The sequence below is a fragment of the Anabrus simplex genome, chromosome 1 (assembly GCF_040414725.1).
Source record: "Anabrus simplex isolate iqAnaSimp1 chromosome 1, ASM4041472v1, whole genome shotgun sequence".
In the NCBI taxonomy this organism is placed as follows: Eukaryota; Metazoa; Arthropoda; class Insecta; order Orthoptera; family Tettigoniidae; genus Anabrus; species Anabrus simplex.
Window position 1 is genome coordinate 1,522,770,563 of NC_090265.1, and position 22,275 is coordinate 1,522,792,837.

The 22,275-nt window shown below is 39.7% G+C and overlaps 1 protein-coding gene across 1 annotated transcript in view; it reads left to right on the plus strand.

Annotated features, from left to right (window-relative positions):
- Positions 1–22,275, plus strand: part of LOC136861775 (protein Wnt-8b-like) — an 88,031-nt gene that overhangs the window by 23,715 nt on the left and 42,041 nt on the right. The window contains exons 2-3 of the mRNA XM_067138844.2: positions 4,292–4,340; positions 9,235–9,347. Coding sequence (XP_066994945.2) covers positions 4,292–4,340; positions 9,235–9,347 — 162 coding nt within the window. The remainder of the gene's footprint in view (positions 1–4,291; positions 4,341–9,234; positions 9,348–22,275) is intronic.

Consider the following 22,275-nt stretch of genomic DNA (forward strand, 5'->3'; position numbering starts at 1 on the left):
AGAAAGCCTGAAATTTAACAAACTGTATTACCTCAACGGTTTCTCGGAAGATGTCACTACTGTAAATTTGGTAATTTTGAAGTGTTCTGAACTGTTTATTTTGATTTGTGTTTGTTTGCTCCGTATCAAGAAGTTTGAACATTCTCTAACAGATGTCGCTACCCAAAACTATGGTAACACACTCTGGTGCAATGGAATGAACTTTCTTGAAGAAATATTGTATTCCTAAGTTGTATTTTTACTAAATTTTGTTCTGTGGTTTGTGGGTTGACAATATAAATCTTTTCTTTCCGCCCGTTTTGAATGTAACCAATCATGAATTTACGTAATTAATTTTCAACCAATAAGGTGTTTCTTCCTCGTCTTGTGTATTAGTTTTTGCTGTTGGCCAATAAAAGTTTGTGGGCGGGTTGTTATCATTCATGAAAGGTCTCGAATGTTCCACGAGGATATATAAACTGCTGATTTTCTTGTCTCGGTGCCACTTCAGTAACATCTCTCTTAGTGTGTGAATATGTAGCAGGGGGCGGGAAGCGCTTCTTTCTTCAAGCAGCAGTTCATCCACAAGGTAATGGCCTGTTAACATCTTCATTTCTTGCTAGCTCAGCAGTTTAACTCTCGGGGAGGGTTCGAAACCTTTTGTATGTAACCTACCTTTTTAAAATGTAAATTCTTTTCTGTCTATCTATAAATTACAAATCTGTAAAGCGGGGATAGAGAGTGCTTCACCCTCTCGAACTCCCCTTCATTTTTGAAAAAGGAGGCGACTACGTTTTCATAACCGTTCTTCTCTTCTTTAATGTAGTAAAGTTTTCTCATACGTGTCACCTCCCTAGCTTGGGATTAGCCCCTGTATGATCGGCCGAGCGCCACATGAGTTTTAGACAAACTTGGTGAAGGGGTGCAAGTTATCGCCTCCATTCATTTTGTATGTTGGGCCATTTTCTTAACCTGTTTTGTTTTCTTCATGCGAAGGCCCCGTAGGTTGGGTATTAATTACACCTGTTTCCGTGTGTGCCTTATGGGCAGATAGAAATGAAGTTTGTTGTAGCCTTTGATAGGCTTGTAAAATTGAGAGCGGGTCTGCTCTTTTCCTTAACATTGTAATTAGGAGCAAGTGCTCCTTGTACTTAGGGGTTTTCTGCCCTTTAGCAATTGTGGTTGTGAGCTGTGAGCTCAGAAATTAGACTTGGGGCTCGAAGCCCAAATCTTGTAACAAACTGTAAATTGTTAATTCGTTGATCTGCTACTTGGTACCTGTTATACTCTGTTAATTGTTGATTTTGAAAAGAAAATATAACCTTTGTTAAAGTTTTAAATTAACTTTAATTCTGTAGTTGAGACCTATTCCAGCCCGCACCTTCTTTCATCTCTAACTACCACGGATATATCCGTAACAATTATTATTATTATTATTATTATTATTATTATTATTATTATTAGTAGTAGTAGTAGTAGTAGTAGTAGTAGTAGTAGTTGTTGTTGTAGCAGTTGTAGAAGTAGTATGCTATCGATTTTGCGTCCCACTAACTACTTTTGATGGTTTTTGGAGACGCCAAGGTGCCGGGAATTTGTCCCACGGGAGTTCATTTACGTGCCAGTAAATCTACCGACACGAGGCTGTAGTATTTAAACACCTTCAAATACCACCGGACTGAACTAGGATCGAACCCGCCAAGTTGGGATCAGAAGGCCAGCGCCTCAACCGTCTGAGCCACTCAGACCGGTATTGTTATTATTATTATTATTATTATTATTATTATTATTATTATTATTATTATTATTATTATTATTTGCGTATAGACCCTGTTGGATCACGCATTACATTTATGATTCGCCTTTCTAACAGACCATATTGCTTTCATTCTTTCACTGTGTACCTGTTTTCTTTCTTCTGGCCACGTAGTCCCCGATCTTTTAGGGACTTCATTCTCTGGCTTTACTACCCATCTATTTATCTTGTGACGGTAAATGAGTCTGTCCGGTATTTCTGATATTTCTATCTGGGCCTTTTCCAGACCATTTTTAACATTTTGTATCCATGGTACGTTTTTCAGTTTTTCAGTAAGTTATATGTCAAAATCTTGTGGGTTAGCCTTGAAGACGATAGGCTGTGAACGTGTCCATAAAATTTCAGTCTTCGTTTCCTGACGTCTGCGGCAAGGTTGGACAGTCTTTCCGTAGCTTTGCGTGATTTGAGTCGATACCCTTATTTTTTTTATGGGCTCAGAATTTTCCTCAAGATCTTCCTTTCCTCCTTCAAGATGTTTTCCAGATCACCTTTATTATTAAGTACCAAGATTTCACTTGCATACAGCAAATTTTTGTATGTAGGCCTATGGACATGCATTTCTTGTTGTAGATATCACGGGTTCTCCAATATGCTCTTTTGAGTTTTTGTAATCGAACTTTCTGTGCTTCCTTTTCCAACCCTGTTGGTTCTAGGATCTCACCGAAATATTTAAAGTATGGAACTCGTTTGATCTACCCATATTTTGTTTGTAATTCCTGAATGTCGAATTTAGTGCAAATAAACTTGGTCTTCTCGAATGAGATTTGTAGTCCAGTTTTCTCAGCTCATTCCTTGAGGACTTCAATCTGTTTGATCGCTGAAATATCACTGTCTGTTAGTATCGCTAGGTCGTCTGAGAAAGCTAAACAACTGACCTTTATGTCATCCTTCTTTCGGCCATGTTGAATGGGTTTCCAGTGCTTCTGAACTTTCAATTCCTTCTCCCATTCTCGAATGACTTTGTCTAGAACAAGGTTGAAATGCAGTGGTGACAATCCGTCACCCTGTCGCACGCCGGTCTTAATCGCAAAGGGCTCCGATACCTCACTCATGAATTTCACTTTTGACTTCGTGTCCGTGAGTGTTTCTTTGATGAGTCTTAATGTCTTTGGGTCAAGCCCTTGTTCTTCTAAGATGTTAAAGAGAGACTGTCGATCGACCGAATTGTACGCTTTCTTGAAGTTGACGAAACTACAAATAAATAATCGGAGAGCTTCGGGTTGCTCTATATTTCAATATCGTCTTCAAGTTAAAAATTTGTTCAACACAGGACCGCCCAGGTCGGAAATCGGCCTGTTATTCTCCAATTTTGTGTTCAAGCTGTCCTTGTACTCTTTGAAGAAGACACGCGGAGAGAATCTTGTAGGTGACTTGAACGAGAGAAATCCCTCTGCAGTTATTTACATCAGTTTTGTCACCTTTCTTGTGTACCGGATGGATAAGTGCACATTTCCATTCTTCAGGAAGCTTTTCTTTTATCCAGATGTCCATGATTATTAGTGTGAGCTCCTCAAGTGTATTTGGGCCAATATTCTTTAAGAGTTCTGCAACTATGCCGTCTTCTCCAGACGCCCTATTATTTTTGAGTCTGCAGATGTGTCTCTGGATTTCTTCTTTGGTAGGTGGTGGAGATTCAGGGTTTACGTGTACAGAAGTTTCTTTGGGCCATCGTAATGTTGGCTCCTGGCAATTGAGTAATTCAGAGAAATGTCGAACCAACTCCTTACAATTATCCTGGTTAGACAGCGCGAGTTTTCCGTCTTGTTTTCGGAAGCATAAATTCTGTGGGGTGTATCCACGGATTCTTATTATTATTATTTTCTGGATGGGAGTGTATATCAATCTTTAATGTGAGGTTGTTCGCCAGAAAGAAATACAATTGGTTTATAAGGTAAGGTAAGGGTGTGTTCTGCCCGAAGGCAGGTCCGAACCTCCACAGAGGTGTGCCTGAGCCGGAGTTTACGTACGGTAGGGTGGCCAGTTCCTTTCCGCTTCTCCATTCCCTTACCCCCCACCAACAGAGCGTGGCAACCCATCCACTTCTCGACCACGCCCAATGTTGCTTAACTTCGGAGATCTCCCGGGATCCGGTGTTTCAACACGGCTACGGCCGTTGGTTTATAAAGTGAAGTACTAAAAACAGACAGAGGAGTCACTGACCCATTTCTTTCCGTAATTTCAAAGCATTTCAATTGCAAATGCTGTCTTCCTTTATCACAGAAAACTTTGGTAAATAAAATGATGAAATATAACTGTATTATCTTCCAGGCGATAATGGAATAAGCAAAGGAGATATCCCTAGTGATAACTCTACCGACTGTCGCATCTGCTTAACATCATAATGCCATTCCATTAAGCAAGGTTCAACAGAACAGTCTTGTATTTTTAATCCTGTAATCCAAACCAACTCACTTATCTAGCATGACATATAATACATATCACATATATGCATTCTGAAGTCTTTGAATTTTTGTTAGTGGTTTATTATTCTTCTTGCAGGTTGAACAGCAATAGCATCAGCATCTTCTCAAGGAAGGGATCTGAACCAGTAAGTAGCAGATAACGAATATTGATACATATTCAAGGCTTAAAGGATTGTATATTTATTCTTGGTTAATGCACGACTAGAATTGCAATCACATTAATTCAATCAATAACCACTTATCTGCGTTGAGGGCAGTCGTCCAGGTGGCAGATACCCTATCTGTTGTTTACTTAGTCTTTTCTTAAATAATTGCAAATAATTTACAAATTAATTGAACATCTCCCTTGGTAAATTATTCCAGTCCCCACCTCCTCTTCCTATAAACGAATATTTGCCCCAATTTGTCCTCTTTATCATCATATTTTGATCTTTCCTACTTTTAAAATGAAAACTAAAACTTATTCGTCTACCAATCTCATTCCACGCCATCTCTACACTGACAACTCGGAACATACCTCTTATTCGAGCGGCTCGTCTCCTTTCTCCCAAATCTTCCCAACCCAAACTTTCCAACATTTTCGTAATGCTACTCTTTTGTCCGAACAGACGAGCATCTTTTTTTTTTTTTTTTTTTTTTCAGTTCTCGAATCAAGTAACCCTGATGAAGGTCCCATACACCGCAACGATACTCTAGTTGGGATTTTACCTCTCCTTTACATCCTTACAACAACTCCTACACACTCTCAAAACCATGTGCGGAGATCTGTACCATTTAATAACAATCCCGTTTATGTGATTACCCTTATGAAGAGCTTTCCTTATATTAACACCTAGGTACTTATAGTGATCCCCAAAAGGACTTTTACCGAGCTCGATAGCTGCAGTCGCTTAAGTGTGACCAGCATCCAGTAATCGGGAGATAGTGGGTTCGATCCCCACTGTCGGCAGCCCTGAAGATGGTTTTCCGTGGTTTCCCATTTTCACGCCAGGCAAATGCCGGGGCTGTTACCTTAATTAAGGTCACGGCCACTTCCTTCCACTTCCTAGGCCCTTCCTATCCCATCGTCGCCATAAGACATATCTGTGTCGGTGCGACGTAAAGAAAAAAAAATTAGAAAAAGGACTTTTCACCCCATCAATGCAGTAATTAAAACTGAGTGGACTTTAGCTACCAGCGAAACTCACGACCTGACAATTAACCCCGTGAAATAACACATATTCTTGCAAGCTAATCACTGAAGTCTTAAAATTGTTCTTTGATGTGTTGATACACAAGGTCTTGAAGTGATGGAATTCAAATTATGTGTATTAACACATCAAAGACTTGATAGATGCACTTTCTATTCATATCTTAATTTGATGTTTCGTTTTAGATCTTAATGAGTCAAGCACTAGTTTCCCCACAGATTGTAATTCCATTGTTCTTTTAATATTTTAGTGTTAATGGTATAGTACTGATGGTATTAGCTGAAGATATCCACTAAGTTGACAAAACATGTACTAGTACTTGCTGTCAGGTAATAATTTTATCTGAATATATAATGTATTGAATAGGTGGAACTTGTACATTTGCGTTTGTACATGTTTAGTGACGTCAATACGGAACCAAAATTAAATTTTTAATATGTAATAGCTCCTTTATGCAAACAGTACTCAAATGAAGTACTTCTGATGTGGGACTACATCCAAACACATTGTCTTTAGTATATCCCCAGAAATCTTACGAAGTCCAGCTGCTTTTCTAGTTTTGAACTTTTATATCTTATTATAAATGTCTTTGTTATCGTAGGTAAATTTCAATACTTCGTTAGTACTAGTCACCTCCTCTATCTGGACATTATCCTTGTACCCAACCATCTTTACATACTCATTATTGTCTGTCTGCTGACTGAATACTTCTGCCTTCTGTAGATCCTCACATACACACTCTCCTTGTTCATTAACGATTCCTGGAATGTTCTTCTTGGAACCTGCTTGTACCTACGAGTATATTTCCCCTTCTAGTTTTCACTGTAGTTTGTATGACTGTCAATAATGCTTGCTATCATGTTATCCTTAGCTGATTTCTAAGCTAGATTCAAATTTCTAGAAAGTTCCTTCATATTCTCCTTACTTTTACAACCATTTCTAACATTATTTCTTTCCAACCTGCACCTCCTTCTTAGTCTCTTTACTTCTGTGTTATAATACAGCGGGTATTTACTATTCTTTACTACCTTTAAAGGTACTTGCCTGTTTTATAGTCCTCAACAATTGCTTTAAACCCATCCCACAGTCTGTTTACAATTTTATTTACCGTTTTCTACTCATTATAATTCCTTTTTCAAAACTCCCTCATGCCTGTCTTATCAAATCAAATCAAAATCACTTTATTTGCAAATGAGGTGTCTATCTCGGTGGCAAATGGTACAATCAAATACATTATTATCAAGCACTAAATTTTTAATTAACAAGAGAAGAAGACATTTTCTTAGAATACAGTAATATACAATTTACACTAACATTTTTTCTATTAAACACACAGCTCATCCTTAATAAATTTACATTGATTACAAAATTCGACTTATAACATCTCCTGTAGTTACATAGTCAAATCATATACAATATGTGGAATTACTTCAAATAATACTATACCATTGCTGTAAAATTAAAATTTACATTGCATTTATTTATTTATTTATTTATTTATTTATTTATTTATTTATTTATTTATTTATTTATTTATTTATTTATTTATTTATTTATTTATTTATTTATTTATTTATTTATTTATTTTCTTACCCATTTTGGAACCTAAGCAGCATAATGACCTGCCACATGGTACTGCCTAATAGTCCTACTTTTACAACCTACCTTTTTATCAAATTTATTTTTAACTACGACAAAAACAGCTTCGTGATCTCTAATGCTATATATTACTTTAGTTTCTGTCTAGAGCTCATCTGGTTTCACCAGCACCACGTCCAGAATATTCTTCCCTCTAGTTGATTCCATCACTTTGTGATTCAGCTGTCCTTCCTATATTACCTTATTTGTCATGTGTTGGTCATGCTTCCTGTCTTTCGCGTTACCTTCCCAATTGATATTTGGCAAATTGAGATCACCTGCTACAGTCACGTTCCTTTCTGTATCGTTTCCCGCATAGCTGATTTATCTTATGAAATAATTCCGAATCAGCACCTGCCTTTCCAGGTATATACACTCCAAAATCATCAAGTTTCCTATTATCTTTGGAAATGATCCTTACATCTAAAATTTCATGTTTGTCACCTTCAACTATTTTAGCAGCTTACAAATTCTTCCTTCACTAGAATGAACTCCCCCTCCTAACATTCTCATTCTATCTCACGGACATTTTTATCGAAATAAGAAGATAAGCCCCTACATAATGGTCACTTTACATGCACTAGAGATGGGGAGGATTAGTATATAACTGAATTTACTAAAATATATTAATTAATGTCTGATTCTGTGGTGTAGTGGTTAGTGTGATTAGCTGCCACCCCCGGTGGCCCGGGTTCGATTCCCGGCTCTGACACGAAGTTTGAAAAGTGGTACGAGGAATGGAACGGGGTCCTCTCAGCATCGGGAGATCAACTGAGTAGAGGGGGGTTCGATTCTCACCTCAGCCATCTTCGAAGTGTATTACCGTGGTTTCCCCACTTTTCTTCCATGCAAATGCCGGGATGGTACCTAACTTAAGTTCACGGCCGCTTCCTTCCCTCTTCCTTGTCTATCCCTTCCGATCTTCCCACCCCCGCAAGGCCCCTGTTTGGCATAACAGATGAGGCAGCCCGGGCGAGGTACTGGTCCCCCTTCCCAGTTCATTCCTCGACCCAAAGTCTCACGCTCCAGAACACTGCCCTTGAGAACGTAGAGGTTTGACCCCTCGCTGAGTTCGAGGGAAAAACCAACCCTAGATGGTACCCGAATTAAGAAAGAAAGACAGAAAGAAAGAAAGAAAGAAAGAAAGAAAGAAAGAAACAATACGGTATTAGTAGTATAATCTTTTAAAAATTACAATTCTCAATATGTCCAGAACGCTCGTGACGTAGTTTACAATACTCCTCACAAATCCAAACTAACGGTATCTTAAATTGTAAATTTAGTGCATAATTTTGCTATATTCCACTAAAAAAGTTTTTAAAAAAATTTGATTTCTAAACAAGTCTTCAAACTTTTCTTGATAAGCGAACTTAACGCCGATCTCAGTGTCACAGTCGATAGGTGGTTGTCTTTCTGGTACCGATTTAGAGTGTTCGGCCCTGGCTGAAGTCGGTGGCATATGAGAGCTATTGAGGACAACCTCATGTAGCTGGCTTCCGTGATATCAGGAAAATGTTGCAGGGCAAATATCGACATCCAACATCGTAAGGACGTCAAATATATAACATAATTTTTTGTCACGAAGTTTAGAATATATTAGGATGTTCGATTTAAAATATTTTTTTTTCACTTCTGTTTCATATCCTCTTCCGTAGCGTAAAGCGTTAGAGTTATTAGCTACCGTCCTCGCAAGCCTGGATTCGATTCTCAGTTCTACCAAAAATGTAAGAATGACAGGAGGGCTGGTATGTGGTTGAACTGCTACATGAAGCTCATCTCCATTGCGGGTGTGCGTGAAAAGAGCTACAAGACCTCGGGATGAGGACACGAGTTTACTTAACTTTTACTTCTGTTTCATGCCCAACAATTACATCTTCAGAAAATGCCCATTAGTAGGCTATGCCATGGTTCAAAATATATAACGTTCCTTGTAAGGCTTGTAAGATTAACACCTCCTTAAGGTGTAAGAGAGGACATTTCATGATTTAGTAGGGCATTACAAAAGAAAGAGAGAGCTAATTTTTAGTTCTGAGGCGTACAGCATTATCAGCTTGATTTCACTTAGAACTTTGAAACTAATAGTTTTTGTTCCAATGCACACTATGAATTACTTTGTTTTAGTCTACAGAACTTGTGTTTAATATTATGTGACATCTTGTGTAGTGAAATCTGTAACTGACGTTGTTGACAGATCTCTGAAGCTCTCACAGACAGTGTCCAGAGCGGTGCGCAGTTAGCTCTAGATCACTGCCAGCGCCAGTTCAAGTGGGACCGCTGGAATTGTCCTGAATCTGCTTTTGTCGGGTAAGAAAGTCTCTACCGTTTGCACCTCTCATGTTTGATATCAGCACATCACATCTAGGCATAGGAACTTTGAAACTAGGTAGCTGTTGCAAGTTTTTAAGTGCATTATTGTGTAGTTCAGAAATCCATAAGGCAAGTGGCACTTCGTCAGAAATTAACTCAGTTCAGAAATCCAAAAGACAAGTGGCACTTCGTCAGAAATTAACTTAGTTCAGAAATCCAAAAGACAAGTGGCACTTTGTCAGAAATTAACTTAGTTTAGAAATCCATAAGACAAGTGGCACTTCGTCAGAAATTAACTTAGTTCAGATATCCAAAAGACAAGTGGCACTTCGTCAGAAATTAACTCAGTTCAGAAATCCAAAAGACAAATGGCACTTCGTCAGAAATTAACTCAGTTCAGAAATCCAAAAGACAAGTGGCACTTCGTCAGAAATTAACTTAGTTCAGAAATCCAAAAGACAAGTGGCACTTCGTCAGAAATTAACTTAGTTCAGAAATCCAAAAGACAAGTGGCACTTCGTCAGAAATTAACTTAGTTCAGAAATCCAAAAGACAAGTAGCACTTGGTCAGAAATTAACTTAGTTCAGAAATCCAAAAGACAAGTGGCACTTCGTCAGAAATTAACTTAGCTCAGAAATCCAAAAGACAAGTGGCACTTCGTCAGAAATTAACTTAGTTCAGAAATCCAAAAGACAAGTAGCACTTGGTCAGAAATTAACTTAGTTCAGAAATCCATAAGACAAGTGGCAGTTCGTCAGAAATTAACTTAGTTCAGAAATCCATAAAACAAGTGGCACTTCGTCAGAAATTAACTTAGTTCAGAAATCCACAAGACAAGTAGCACTTCGTCAGAAATTAACTTAGCTCAGAAATCCAAAAGACAAGTGGCACTTCGTCAGAAATTAACTTAGTTCAGAAATCCATAAGACAAGTAGCACTTCGTCAGAAATTAACTTAGTTCAGAAATCAATAAGACAAGTAGCACTTCGTCAGAAATTAGCTCAGAAATCCAAAAGACAAATGGCACTTCGTTAGAAATTAACTTAGTTCAGAAATCCAAAAGACAAGAGGCACTTCGTCAGAAATTAACTTAGTTCAGAAATCCATAAGACAAGTGGCACTTCGTCAGAAATTAACTTAGTTCAGAAATCCATAAGACAAATGGCACTTCGTCAGAAATTAACTTAGCTCAGAAATCCATAAGACAAGTGGCATTTCGTCAGAAATTAACTTAGTTCAGAAATCCATAAGACAAATGGCACTTCGTCAGAAATTAACTTAGTTCAGAAATCCATAAGACAAATGGCACTTCGTCAGAAATTAACTTAGCTCAGAAATCCATAAGACAAGTGGCAGTTCGTCAGAAATTAACTTAGTTCAGAAATCCATAAGACAAGTGGCACTTCGTCAGAAATTAACTTAGTTCAGAAATCCATAAGACAAGTAGCACTTCGTCAGAAATTAACTTAGTTCAGAAATCCATAAGACAAGTAGCACTTCGTCAGAAATTAACTTAGTTCAGAAATCCATAAGACAAGTGGCACTTCGTCAGAAATTAACTTTGTTCAGAAATCCATAAGACAAGTAGCACTTCGTCAGAAATTAACTTAGTTCAGAAATCCATAAGAGAAGTAGCACTTCGTCAGAAATTAACTTAGCTCAGAAATCCATAAGACAAGTAGCACTTCGTCAGAAATTAACTTAGAGTTCAGAAATCCATAACACAAGTGGCAGTTCGTCAGAAATTAACTTAGTTCAGAAATCCATAAGACAAGTGGCAGTTCGTCAGAAATTAACTTAGTTCAGAAATCCATAAGACAAGTGGCAGTTCGTCAGAAATTAACTTAGTTCAGAAATCCATAAGACAAGTGGCAGTTCGTCAGAAATTAACTTAGTTCAGAAATCCATAAGACAAGTGGCACTTCGTCAGAAATTAACTTAGTTCAGAAATCCATAAGACAAGTGGCACTTCGTCAGAAATTAACTTAGCTCAGAAATCCATAAGACAAGTAGCACTTCGTCAGAAATTAACTTAGCTCAGAAATCCATAAGACAAGTGGCAGTTCGTCAGAAATTAACTTAGTTCAGAAATCCAAAAGACAAGTGGCACTTCGTCAGAAATTAACTTTGTTCAGAAATCTAAAAGACAAGTGGCACTTCGTCAGAAATTAACTTAGTTCAGAAATCCAAAAGACAAGTGGCACTTCGTCAGAAATTAACTTAGTTCAGAAATCCATAAGACAAGTAGCACTTCGTCAGAAATTAACTTAGCTCAGAAATCCAAAAGTTCAGAAATCCATAAGACAAGTGGCACTTCGTCAGAAATTAACTTTGTTCAGAAATCTAAAAGACAAGTGGCACTTCGTCAGAAATTAACTTAGTTCAGAAATCCAAAAGACAAGTGGCACTTCGTCAGAAATTAACTTAGTTCAGAAATCCATAAGACAAGTGGCAGTTCGTCAGAAATTAACTTAGCTCAGAAATCCAAAAGACAAGTGGCACTTCGTCAGAAATTAACTTAGTTCAGAAATCCATAAGACAAGTGGCAGTTCGTCAGAAATTAACTTAGTTCAGAAATCCAAAAGACAAGTGGCACTTCGTCAGAAATTAACTTTGTTCAGAAATCTAAAAGACAAGTGGCACTTCGTCAGAAATTAACTTTGTTCAGAAATCCAAAAGACAAGTGGCACTTCGTCAGAAATTAACTTAGCTCAGAAATCCATAAGACAAGTGGCACTTCGTCAGAAATTAACTTAGTTTAGAAATCCATAAGACAAGTGGCACTTCGTCAGAAATTAACTTAGTTCAGATATCCAAAAGACAAGTGCCACTTCGTCAGAAATTAACTCAGTTCAGAAATCCAAAAGACAAATGGCACTTCGTCAGAAATTAACTCAGTTCAGAAATCCAAAAGACAAGTGGCACTTCGTCAGAAATTAACTTAGTTCAGAAATCCATAAGACAAGTGGCACTTCGTCAGAAATTAACTTAGCTCAGAAATGCATAAGACATGTAGCACTTCGTCAGAAATTAACTTAGCTCAGAAATCCATAAGACAAGTAGCACTTCGTCAGAAATTAACTTAGTTCAGAAATCCATAAGACAAGTGGCACTTCGTCAGAAATTAACTTAGCTCAGAAATCCATTAGACGAGTAGCACTTCGTCAGAAAATATTGTTGTGTAAACATAGCACTACAAAGAGAAAAAATATCTAGGATGAATGTATTTATTTTGGAATTTTATCCCGTATCATTCAAGTGTCTCCTCCCATGATATCAATGACTAAGGTGACATATTAACTGCATTGAACCCAAACTGCATACTGACCAATCCTCTAAAAAGCACATTAACAATGTCTATCCGGTCAATAAATTCGATAATGGTAAAAATATATTTAGGGAAGTAAGCATGTCTGTAGTTGTTCCAAGGTTACAAGGTCTACCACAGAAGATAGTGAAATAAGGACATTAAAAATAATGGGCACTACGATCCGAATGTCGTGAAGTACCGAACCTTTCAACTTACTGTTCCATCGTTTGTCGTCTGTCTCGGCTGCTTCGGTAGAGCAATGTCGTACTCTCGGATCTTGGAGTTGTTACAATTTTTTTCTGTCACTTCATTGACCAATCAATAGGGTCCAAATGAGGAACAAAAATGTGCTTACTAAAATTATTTATTCAATGTAATCACGATAATTTGTTTATTAAATAGGTAAGAACATTCAGTTAAATTTGTCACAACTTGTTAAATAACGCAGTCACAATGAATAACGTGAATGGTAAACTTATCTTGAAGTTGTTTATATTATTGTCTTCCAAAGAATGAAAACGCAGTGTAAGATTCGTGGACAGCAAAAACCAGAAAAAGAATAGAAATCCTGAAAATCGGGCAACATTTTTCTTAATCGCTGTAATCTTTCTCATCTTTGATGTAGAAATTGCTCTACTTCTTTCAGTTAACATCATTATAAAGTGATCAAATATTATATCACGATCAATTATTAGTACATTCTTCTTATTTATTTTACTATTAGGAATGTATCATGAATGAAATCAAGGTGTTTTAGAATGAGCACATTAGGGTTGTAGTTAATTATAATATTTGATTTGCACTCAAAAAGTATTGATCCAAACGATAACTGAGAGTTAACCCACAGGATCCGTGGAAAATCTGACCTTCAACAAGTAGAATTCCAGATTTACACTTAATTAAGGCCGACTATCCTATCGGATATCGGAACATCCCCCGAATGGATCCTTAATCGAACCAAATCGACCATCAGTTGCTTTGGATAGGTTGAGAAATATTACTTGAAAGCATGGTGTTCATTACAAGTTAACAGCAATTGTCATAATCATAAATAAAATTCCACCCTGTATTGTCATCTCGTGACACCCTTAAGTTACAGAGGAATCCCGAAGCTGAAACATGCATCACCGCAAACAGATGTTCAGAAGGAACCAACAGCACTTGATCCGAGAGGATGTACGTTACATCGTTCTGAAGGAACAAAACTGCGAAGTGAAGGGAAACATTAATTCACTATAGGTTCTGAAGAAACGCCAAACACTGAAGTTAAAGAAAAGTGATAACTCACTTGAAAATGTTCTTACTAAACCAACTTTCAGGTTATTATTATTATTATTATTATTATTATTATTATTATTATTATTATTATTATTGCTAGTTGCTTTACGTTGCACCGACACAGACAGGTCTTACGGCGGCGATGGGACAGCAAAGGCCTAGGAATGGGAAGGAAGCGGCCGTGGCCCTAATTAAGGTACAGCCCCAGCATTTGCCTGGTGTGAAAATGGGAAATCACAGAAAACCATTTTCAGGGCTGCCGACAGTGGGGTTCGAACCTACTATCTCCCGAATACTGGATACTGGCCACTTTCAGGTTATGAAACAGTTACGTCATTAAATTCGTTAAAATACAAGTCCACAATATAACACAAACAACAGGAAGTATTTCCAATTTTCTATAACTACGACTACAATTGCAAATATGTCGACCTACATTTGTCCCATTAAACCAAACTACAAGTGATCGGTAGATCAACGTCCCACATAAATAATGTGAATAACGGAGAATTAAAATGAAATATAGGCTACTAACAGCTGACGAATCGAAACCGCATCCGTAGTGTAAATCCTACAAAAATTAACCAAGTGTCTACATAGGGCACTATCATAATATACCGTATACACGAACAATGAATCTGAAAGTAAAGAAAAAGAAACAAATAGAAACGAAAGTTCATCGAGCTTGAACACACGCGGCTAAGTAGTAGGGATCAGTCTCCATTAGCCAGGTTTCCACGTGGGACAACCCTTACATTCATGCCTCTACTGATGCAACACCATTATGAGAGAACCTTCTGGCTAGTAAAGATTATGCCGAAACATGGCCTAAATATTGCCTGCTAATATCTTCCACACTCGTATCCACTACTGCAAACACTAGCATCGTTCAAGTCGATTCGCAAAATGTTAGTACCTTTTACGTCGCACCCACACGGATAGGTCCTTATGGTGACGATGGGATAGGAAAGGCCTAGGAGTTGGAAGGAAGCGGCCGTGGCGTTAATTAAGGTACAGCCTCAGCATTTGCCTGGTGTGAAAATGGGAAACCACAGAAAACCATCTTCAAGGCTGCCGACAGTGGGATTCGAACCCACTATCTCCCGGATGCAAGCTCACAGCCGTGCGCCCCTAACCGCACGGCCAACTCGCACGGTAGCAAAAGTGCCTAACCTATGACTTGTCTATGTACAACTGGCTCCAACTCCTGTTGTTGAGCCAACGTTACAGTGTCTACTCATCCTTAACGATAATTATAAATACACGCGGCATCCTAAAATATATAGTATGGTATCTTTTTTTTGCTAGGGGCTTTACGTCGCACCGACACAGATAGGTCTTATGGCGACGATGGTATGATATCTACACATCACTCATACTGTCGGGCGAAATCGAAACTTCAACACAATGTCCGGATATTTAAATCTGATCCTCGTTGAAACTCTAACACATGAAGTGAAATTCGCTACAGAAATGAACTCGAATCTGGAAATACTGTGTGTATTTGCTGCGATAAAGCGTGAAACTGAAATTTAACAACAGGTTCGAATACTTTGATCTATTCCTCATTTAAACACATGCGGTGAAGTGAACTTCGCTAAATAAAAATAAACTCAAATCTCGTTTGATATTATGTAATATCATCGAAAGCAGTAATCACCACCAACACGATATTCACGGCATAACTCGAGTGTGAGGCTCCAATTGACTTGCCATGTCAACACTCCAAACTGTCCAGTGAAGTAACTTCTCATCAACCTACACAGGCTAAACTCTCATTCTAATAAAATTCATTCTCGCACGCGCAATGTTTCCAGTCCGCGATGTTTTCTTCTCGTGAAGATATAGGATAAAATTCAATCTATCTATCTATCTATCTATCTATCTATCTATCTATCTATCTATCTATCTATCTATCTATCTATCTATATACAGGGTGTTAGGTGTATACGTGCAGATATTAAGCTAGTCGGCTAAGAAAAATACATCTCATAATATATGCTATGTACTTTTTACCTTGTCCTATTAGTTTGCCCATAACTGAGCCAAATATTTCAGGACCTAATGTGTTTTGAACGGCCGTAGCAGGATACGCCGGTGATGTCATTCTGTCCACGCGTAGCGGAAGTACAGTAGCCGAGTATAGAGCTTGTTGAACCTGTTTCTTATCGCAGGCCAACACATGTTGTTGCGCACTTCCCCTAAAGGCTTGGCAAGTAGAAGAGGATGACTCACGTGCCAGGTCACTTGCTGTACTCGAAAACCGGTGTAGGGTACTCTGTGTGAAAAGTACACAGAATCCTTACAGTGACGTCGAAGATCCGTACAAGCACATACGTGCGAATCAAGTGTTGTGTATTTGTGTGCGATTTTTAAACGTCAATGGCATTACTCAGTGATCCAAGCTGACAAAATGAAAGGAAATGGTTAATAAGTAAATGAAATATGGGCGCAACATTTCTGTGCTGTTATTGCGACAGTCTACGATGAATTTCTGACAATAGGCAATGCGGGTTGTCGATGCTTATTCATAAACTTTTTAGGTCATTGAAAGGACGGTGGACACTGAAAGAAAAGGCTATAAGTATTCAGTGAAATTGTTATTAATGAGACAAATTTCAAAAACCGTAGTTGCATCCATCGTGAACATTGCTCGAAGGAAAAAGACCTACTGTGGAATTGCCGCCGGGCATTTCTAATAGAAGGCTTATTCTTCTTTTTCCTAATCTGTTTACCCTCCAGGGTTGGTTTTTCATGGGACTCAGCAAGGGATCCCACCTCTACCGCCTCAAGGGTAGTGTCCTGGAGCGTGAGACATTGGATCGGGGATACAACTGGGGAGAATGACCAGTACCTCACCCAGGCGGCCTCACCTGCTATGCTGAACAGGGGCCTTGCGGGGGTATGGGAAGATTGGAAAGGATAGACAAGGAAGAGGGAAGGAAGCGGCCGTGGCCTTAAGTTAGGTACCATCCCGGCATTTGCCTGGAGAAGGGGGGAACTACGGGAAACAACTTTCAGGATGGCTGAGGTGGGAATCGGACCACCTCTACTCATTTCACCTCCCGGGGCTAAGTGGACCCCGTTCCAGCCCTCGTACCACTTTTCAAATTTCTTGTCAGAGCTGGAAATCGAACCCGAGCTTCGGGGGTGGCAGCTAATCACACTAACCACTGCACCACAGAGGCGGACGGAAGGCTTATTACTGAACAGCAAGTACCGATAGGTAAAATGATGACTGTAATGGACCCGTTTAATTAGAACTTCCGTAAAAATAATATTACTACTACTACTACTACTACTAATAATAATAATAATAATAATAATAATAATAATAATAATAATAATAATATCTTTACGTTCCACTAACTAATTTTCACGGTTTTCGGAGACGCTGAAATGCCAGAATTTTTTTATCGCAGTATCTTTTAATGCAAATAAATCTACAGACACGAGACTGACGTATTTGAGCACCTTCAAATACCACCGGACTGAGCCAAGACCAAGCCTCCCAAGTTGGGTTCAGAAGGCCAGCACTTTACGCAGTGCTGCACCAATCATCTTGCCGGGCTGAGTGGCTCAGACGGTTGAGGCACTGGCCTTCTGAGTCCAGACTTGACAAGGTGCTCAAATACGTCAGCCGTGTGTCAGTAGATTTACTGGTACGTGAAGAACTCCTATGGTACTAAATTCCTGCAAATCCGCGTCTCCGAAAACCGTGAAAAGTAGTTAGTGGGACGTAAAGCCAATGACATTATTATCATCATCTTACCTGCACAGTTCATAGGGGTATCTTACCTGGAGTTCCTCATAGGTACGTTATTAGAGCTTTCAGAGGACGCTCCGTTTCGACTACGCCGAAACATGTGGTTTTTACACGATGGTCCACCACCTGATATAAGCCGCTTACTGCGTGATCATTTGGATCAGTCCTTTGGTCTATGGCGAATAGAACTACATGGACCCATCAAATGGCCCGCCAGATCTCCAATGGATATTACGGAAGACTGGATTCGGAGAAGTGATTTTCTTTTGTTAGTTGCTTTACGTCCCACCAACACAGAGAGGTCTTATGGCGACAATCGGACAAGAAAGGCCTAGGAATGGTAAGAAAGTGGTCGTGGCCTTAATGAAGGTTCAACCCCCGCAATGCCTGGTGTGAACTTGGGAAACCACGGAAAACCATCTTCACGGCTGCCGACATTGGGGTTCGAAGCCCCAATCTCCCGGATGCGAGCTCACAGCTGTGCGCTCCTAACCGCATGGCCAACTCGCCGGGTACGGAGAAGTGAAGCCTGCAGAGTAGTCCAGGGAGGTCACTTGAACAATTGCTACGTGTTTCACATTGGTATGTCAGATGATACACCATTTCTGCAGCGTATTGAGTTGGGAATTCAGTTCTCAATCGATGTAGTCTTTTGAGTCTCGATAGTTCGATATTCTCATAAATCCGAGCAGAAAAATTGAAGTACCGGTAACAAAAATTATAAATCTAGAGTTTCAGTTCGCGATTGCCTTGTACGTGGCGCAAGCTGAACACAACACACGGAAGACGTGCTTGTTAAAACGCTAGATATTGACCTTGAACACAGCATGGCAGTTCTTCATTCTACACTGTACTGGTTTGGGTACATTGCGTGTGTGTGTCTGTTGCTGTGCATGTTTGATGTTTATACACAAAACCTGTTTGTCACACTTTGTCCTCTAGTGCTAACCACAAAACGAAGATACACCTGACTCATCGCAAAGAGACCTGGTTCTTGTCTTACGCATACTATCCTGTAGTAAACTACTGCGAGCGATGTAGGCACGGGTGAAGTACATTTCATTTTGTTTCCTCCTACACCACGCATATTTTACTATTTTGTTCCCTGCCTTTCAGCTCCTAATGACCTGATAATAATAATACCGGTAATGTTATTTGCTTTACGTCCCACTAACTACTCTTACTGTTTCTGGAGGCGCTGAGGTGCTGTAATTTAGAATCGCAGGAGTTCTTTTTACGCGCTAGTAAATCTACCGACACGAGGCTGACTTATTTGAGCATCTTCGAATACCATCGGACTGAGCCAAGATCGAGCCTGCCAAGTTGGGGTCAGAAGGCCAGCGCCTCAACCGTCTGAGCCACTCTGCCCGGCAGCAAAAAATATTATTATTATTATTATTATTATTATTATTATTATTATTATTATTATTATTACCGTGCGAGTTGGCCGTGCGGTTAGAGAAGCATGGCTGAGAGCTTGCATCCCGGAGACGATGGGTTCGAATCCCACTGTCGGCAGCCCAGAAGATGGTTTTCCGTGGTTTTTCATGTTCACACCAGGCAAATGCTAGGGCTGTACCTTAATTAAGGCCACGGCCGCCTCCTTCCAACTCCTAGGCCTTTGCTATCCCATCGTCCTATAAGACCTATCTGTATCGGTGCGTCGCACCGACACAGATAGGTTTTATGGCGACAGATATAACTAAGGACTAGGATCGGGAAGGAAGCAACCGTGGTCTTAATTAAGGTACAGCCCAGCATTTGCCTGGTGTGAACATGAAAAACCACGGAAAATCATCTTTAAAGCTGCCGACAGAGGGATTCGAAGCCAGTACATCCCGAATATTGGATACTGTTCGAACTTTAGCGACTGCTACTATCAAGCTCGGTGATGATTTAAGATTGGATTTCTGCCGCTGGTTAATTGATCAAGCACTCAATCCAGAATTTCTGTCAATGTATTAGTGACACATGAGGCAATTTTTATAGAAGGAGTGTTTAATATTTAGTATACCAAGGCAACCTCTAGCACCGGCTCTCAATTAATATCTGGATGGATGCAGTGGGAAGTCTGTCTCTTTGACCAATCGTCTTTTTATTAGCGTTATTTTGCTTTACGTCCCACATACTATTTATACCGTTTTCTGAGACGCTGAGGTGACGAAATTTCATATCGCAGGAGTTCATTTACGTGCCAGTATTTCTACGACACGAGACTGACGTATGTGTGCCCCATCAAATATCATCAGACTGAGCCAAGATTGAACCTGCCAAGTTGGAGGTCGGAAGATAAGGACCTCAACGGTCTCAGACACTCAGACCGGTACCAATCACCTTACTTGCATAAATTTGATCGGTGTAGCTTTCCTTATGGTGACGATGGGACGGGAAAGGGCTAGTATCGGAAAGGAAGTGATCGTGGCATTCATGACGTTACAGCCCCAGCATTTGCCTGGTGTGAACATGGAAAACCACGGTAAACCACCTTTAGGGCTGCCGGCAGAGGGGTTGGAACCCACTATATTCCACTCATGAGCTGTGGAATATCCCCATTCAATAGGACAAGGCAGTTTCCAGCACCGGTTCTAATTAATATCAGGATGGGTGTAGTTGGAGGTCGGTTACATCTTTTTATTAATGTTATCTTGCTCCTGTACAGTAGATACAGTACGTTACTGGAGCTTTCAGAGGACGTGTCGCTTCGACTACGCCGAACCACGTGGATTTTACACGATGGTGCAGACATTTCCTCAACGGTAGACAGGACGATGTGGAACTATCAATTGGCCAACCCTTATTCCAGTGGATTGTTATGCCTGGGGGGACATGAGAAACAAAGTATACCGAACTGAGGTAACCACTTCGGATGACCTCCGTGAACGTATGTTTAAGCACCAGAGGATATTCTGAACCACAGTGGTGTCTTGGCTCGAATGACAAGTTGCTTTACGTCGCACCGACACAGATAGGTATTATAGCGATGACGGGGCAGGTAAGGGTTAGGAGTGGGAAGGAAGCAACCATAGCCTTAATTAAGGTACAGCCCCAGCATTTGCCTCGTGTGAAAATGGGAAACCACGGAAAACTATCTTTAGGGCTACCGACAGTGGGGTACGAACCCACTATCTCCCGAATACTGGATACTGGTAGCACTTAAGCGACTGCAGCTATCGAGCTCGGTGTACCAGTAAATATACCGACACGAGGCTGACGTATTTGAGCACCTTCAATACCACTGCACGGGGCCAGGTTCGAACATGCGAAGTTGGAGTCAAAAGGCTGGCACCTCAACCGTTTTAGCCACTCAACCAGGCAGGAAGCACGAAATGTAGGTACGTTTAATTTACTTAGTTGTATAATATGTCCATTTTTCGTTTGAAACAAAACGTTCGATGTGCTTCGATAATTCAATTCTGATTCTACTCATATGGATATCCTATGCCATGCATTTGTTCGTTGGCGCAAGGAACTGTCTTCCTTCTTCTACCTTTACGCAATGCACAACGGGGATCGTACCGCATTTCACGTCCCGGCGTGCGTATCCCAACCAATAATTATATCACACGCTCGTACAGGTCGCGCACCGACACAGGTTTTCAGGTCATTTCCATACTCACTAGATCACAGGGCTGACGACCACAGATATCCCTATCCCCTAAAGGACGTAACAGCAAATGAACCAGTATTAACGCTGAGAATTCAATACATCTCCAGGGTCCGAAACCGATAATTAGTGTTGTCTGAAACCCCTAAGACGAAAACTAAATACTAACAACAACAAACCAGTCTGGCGATAATGTAACGTAACATGTTGTAGACTGGTAGCCTTCAGCTGTTACCGTAGGTCAGTTGCTCGTAAACATAAAACCAGTTTGGCAAGTATATTACGTAACATCTCGTGGCTTTGAATAGGGAGCGCTCAGCTGTCACAGTAGTAGATTTGCTCTTAAACATAAACAGAACAGAAACCAGTTTGGCAGGGATGGCGCGTGACTTGCCTGTTATCAAAGGAAAGCTATTCATTCACAAGAACAAGGCATACTACCTATTCTAAAAACATCGTACCCCTTTGCTCTCGAAAATAACTTCCGAGGATTACTAAAAGTTTGATATATAGTGGTTCGTCACATCGTTCTCTATTGCTACAATAAATATCTGCACGTATACACCTAACACCCTGTATAATAAGAGTTTTGTCTGTACATTACTCAGCATTTGAAAAGAACGGTATTTCTGTATCGATCATGTCCAAAGTAACAAGGAAATGAACTTTTTACTTTTCCGTAATTTCTGTCTGTCTGTCTGTCTGTCTGTCTGTCTGTCTGTCTGTCTGTCTGTCTGTCTGTCTGTCTGTCTGTCTGTCTGTCTGTATACGCATCACGCGAAAACGGCTGAAGAGAATTTAATGAAAATCGGTATATAAAGTCGGGGAATGAGCCAATACAATCTAGGCTATAAATAATTTTATTCACGCTGAGTGAAATGGTAGTTTAGGGGAAGACCTAAAATTTAATTCTCAAATATTTATATTATTATTGGTCCTATCGATAAATACTACCGAACTAAAGTT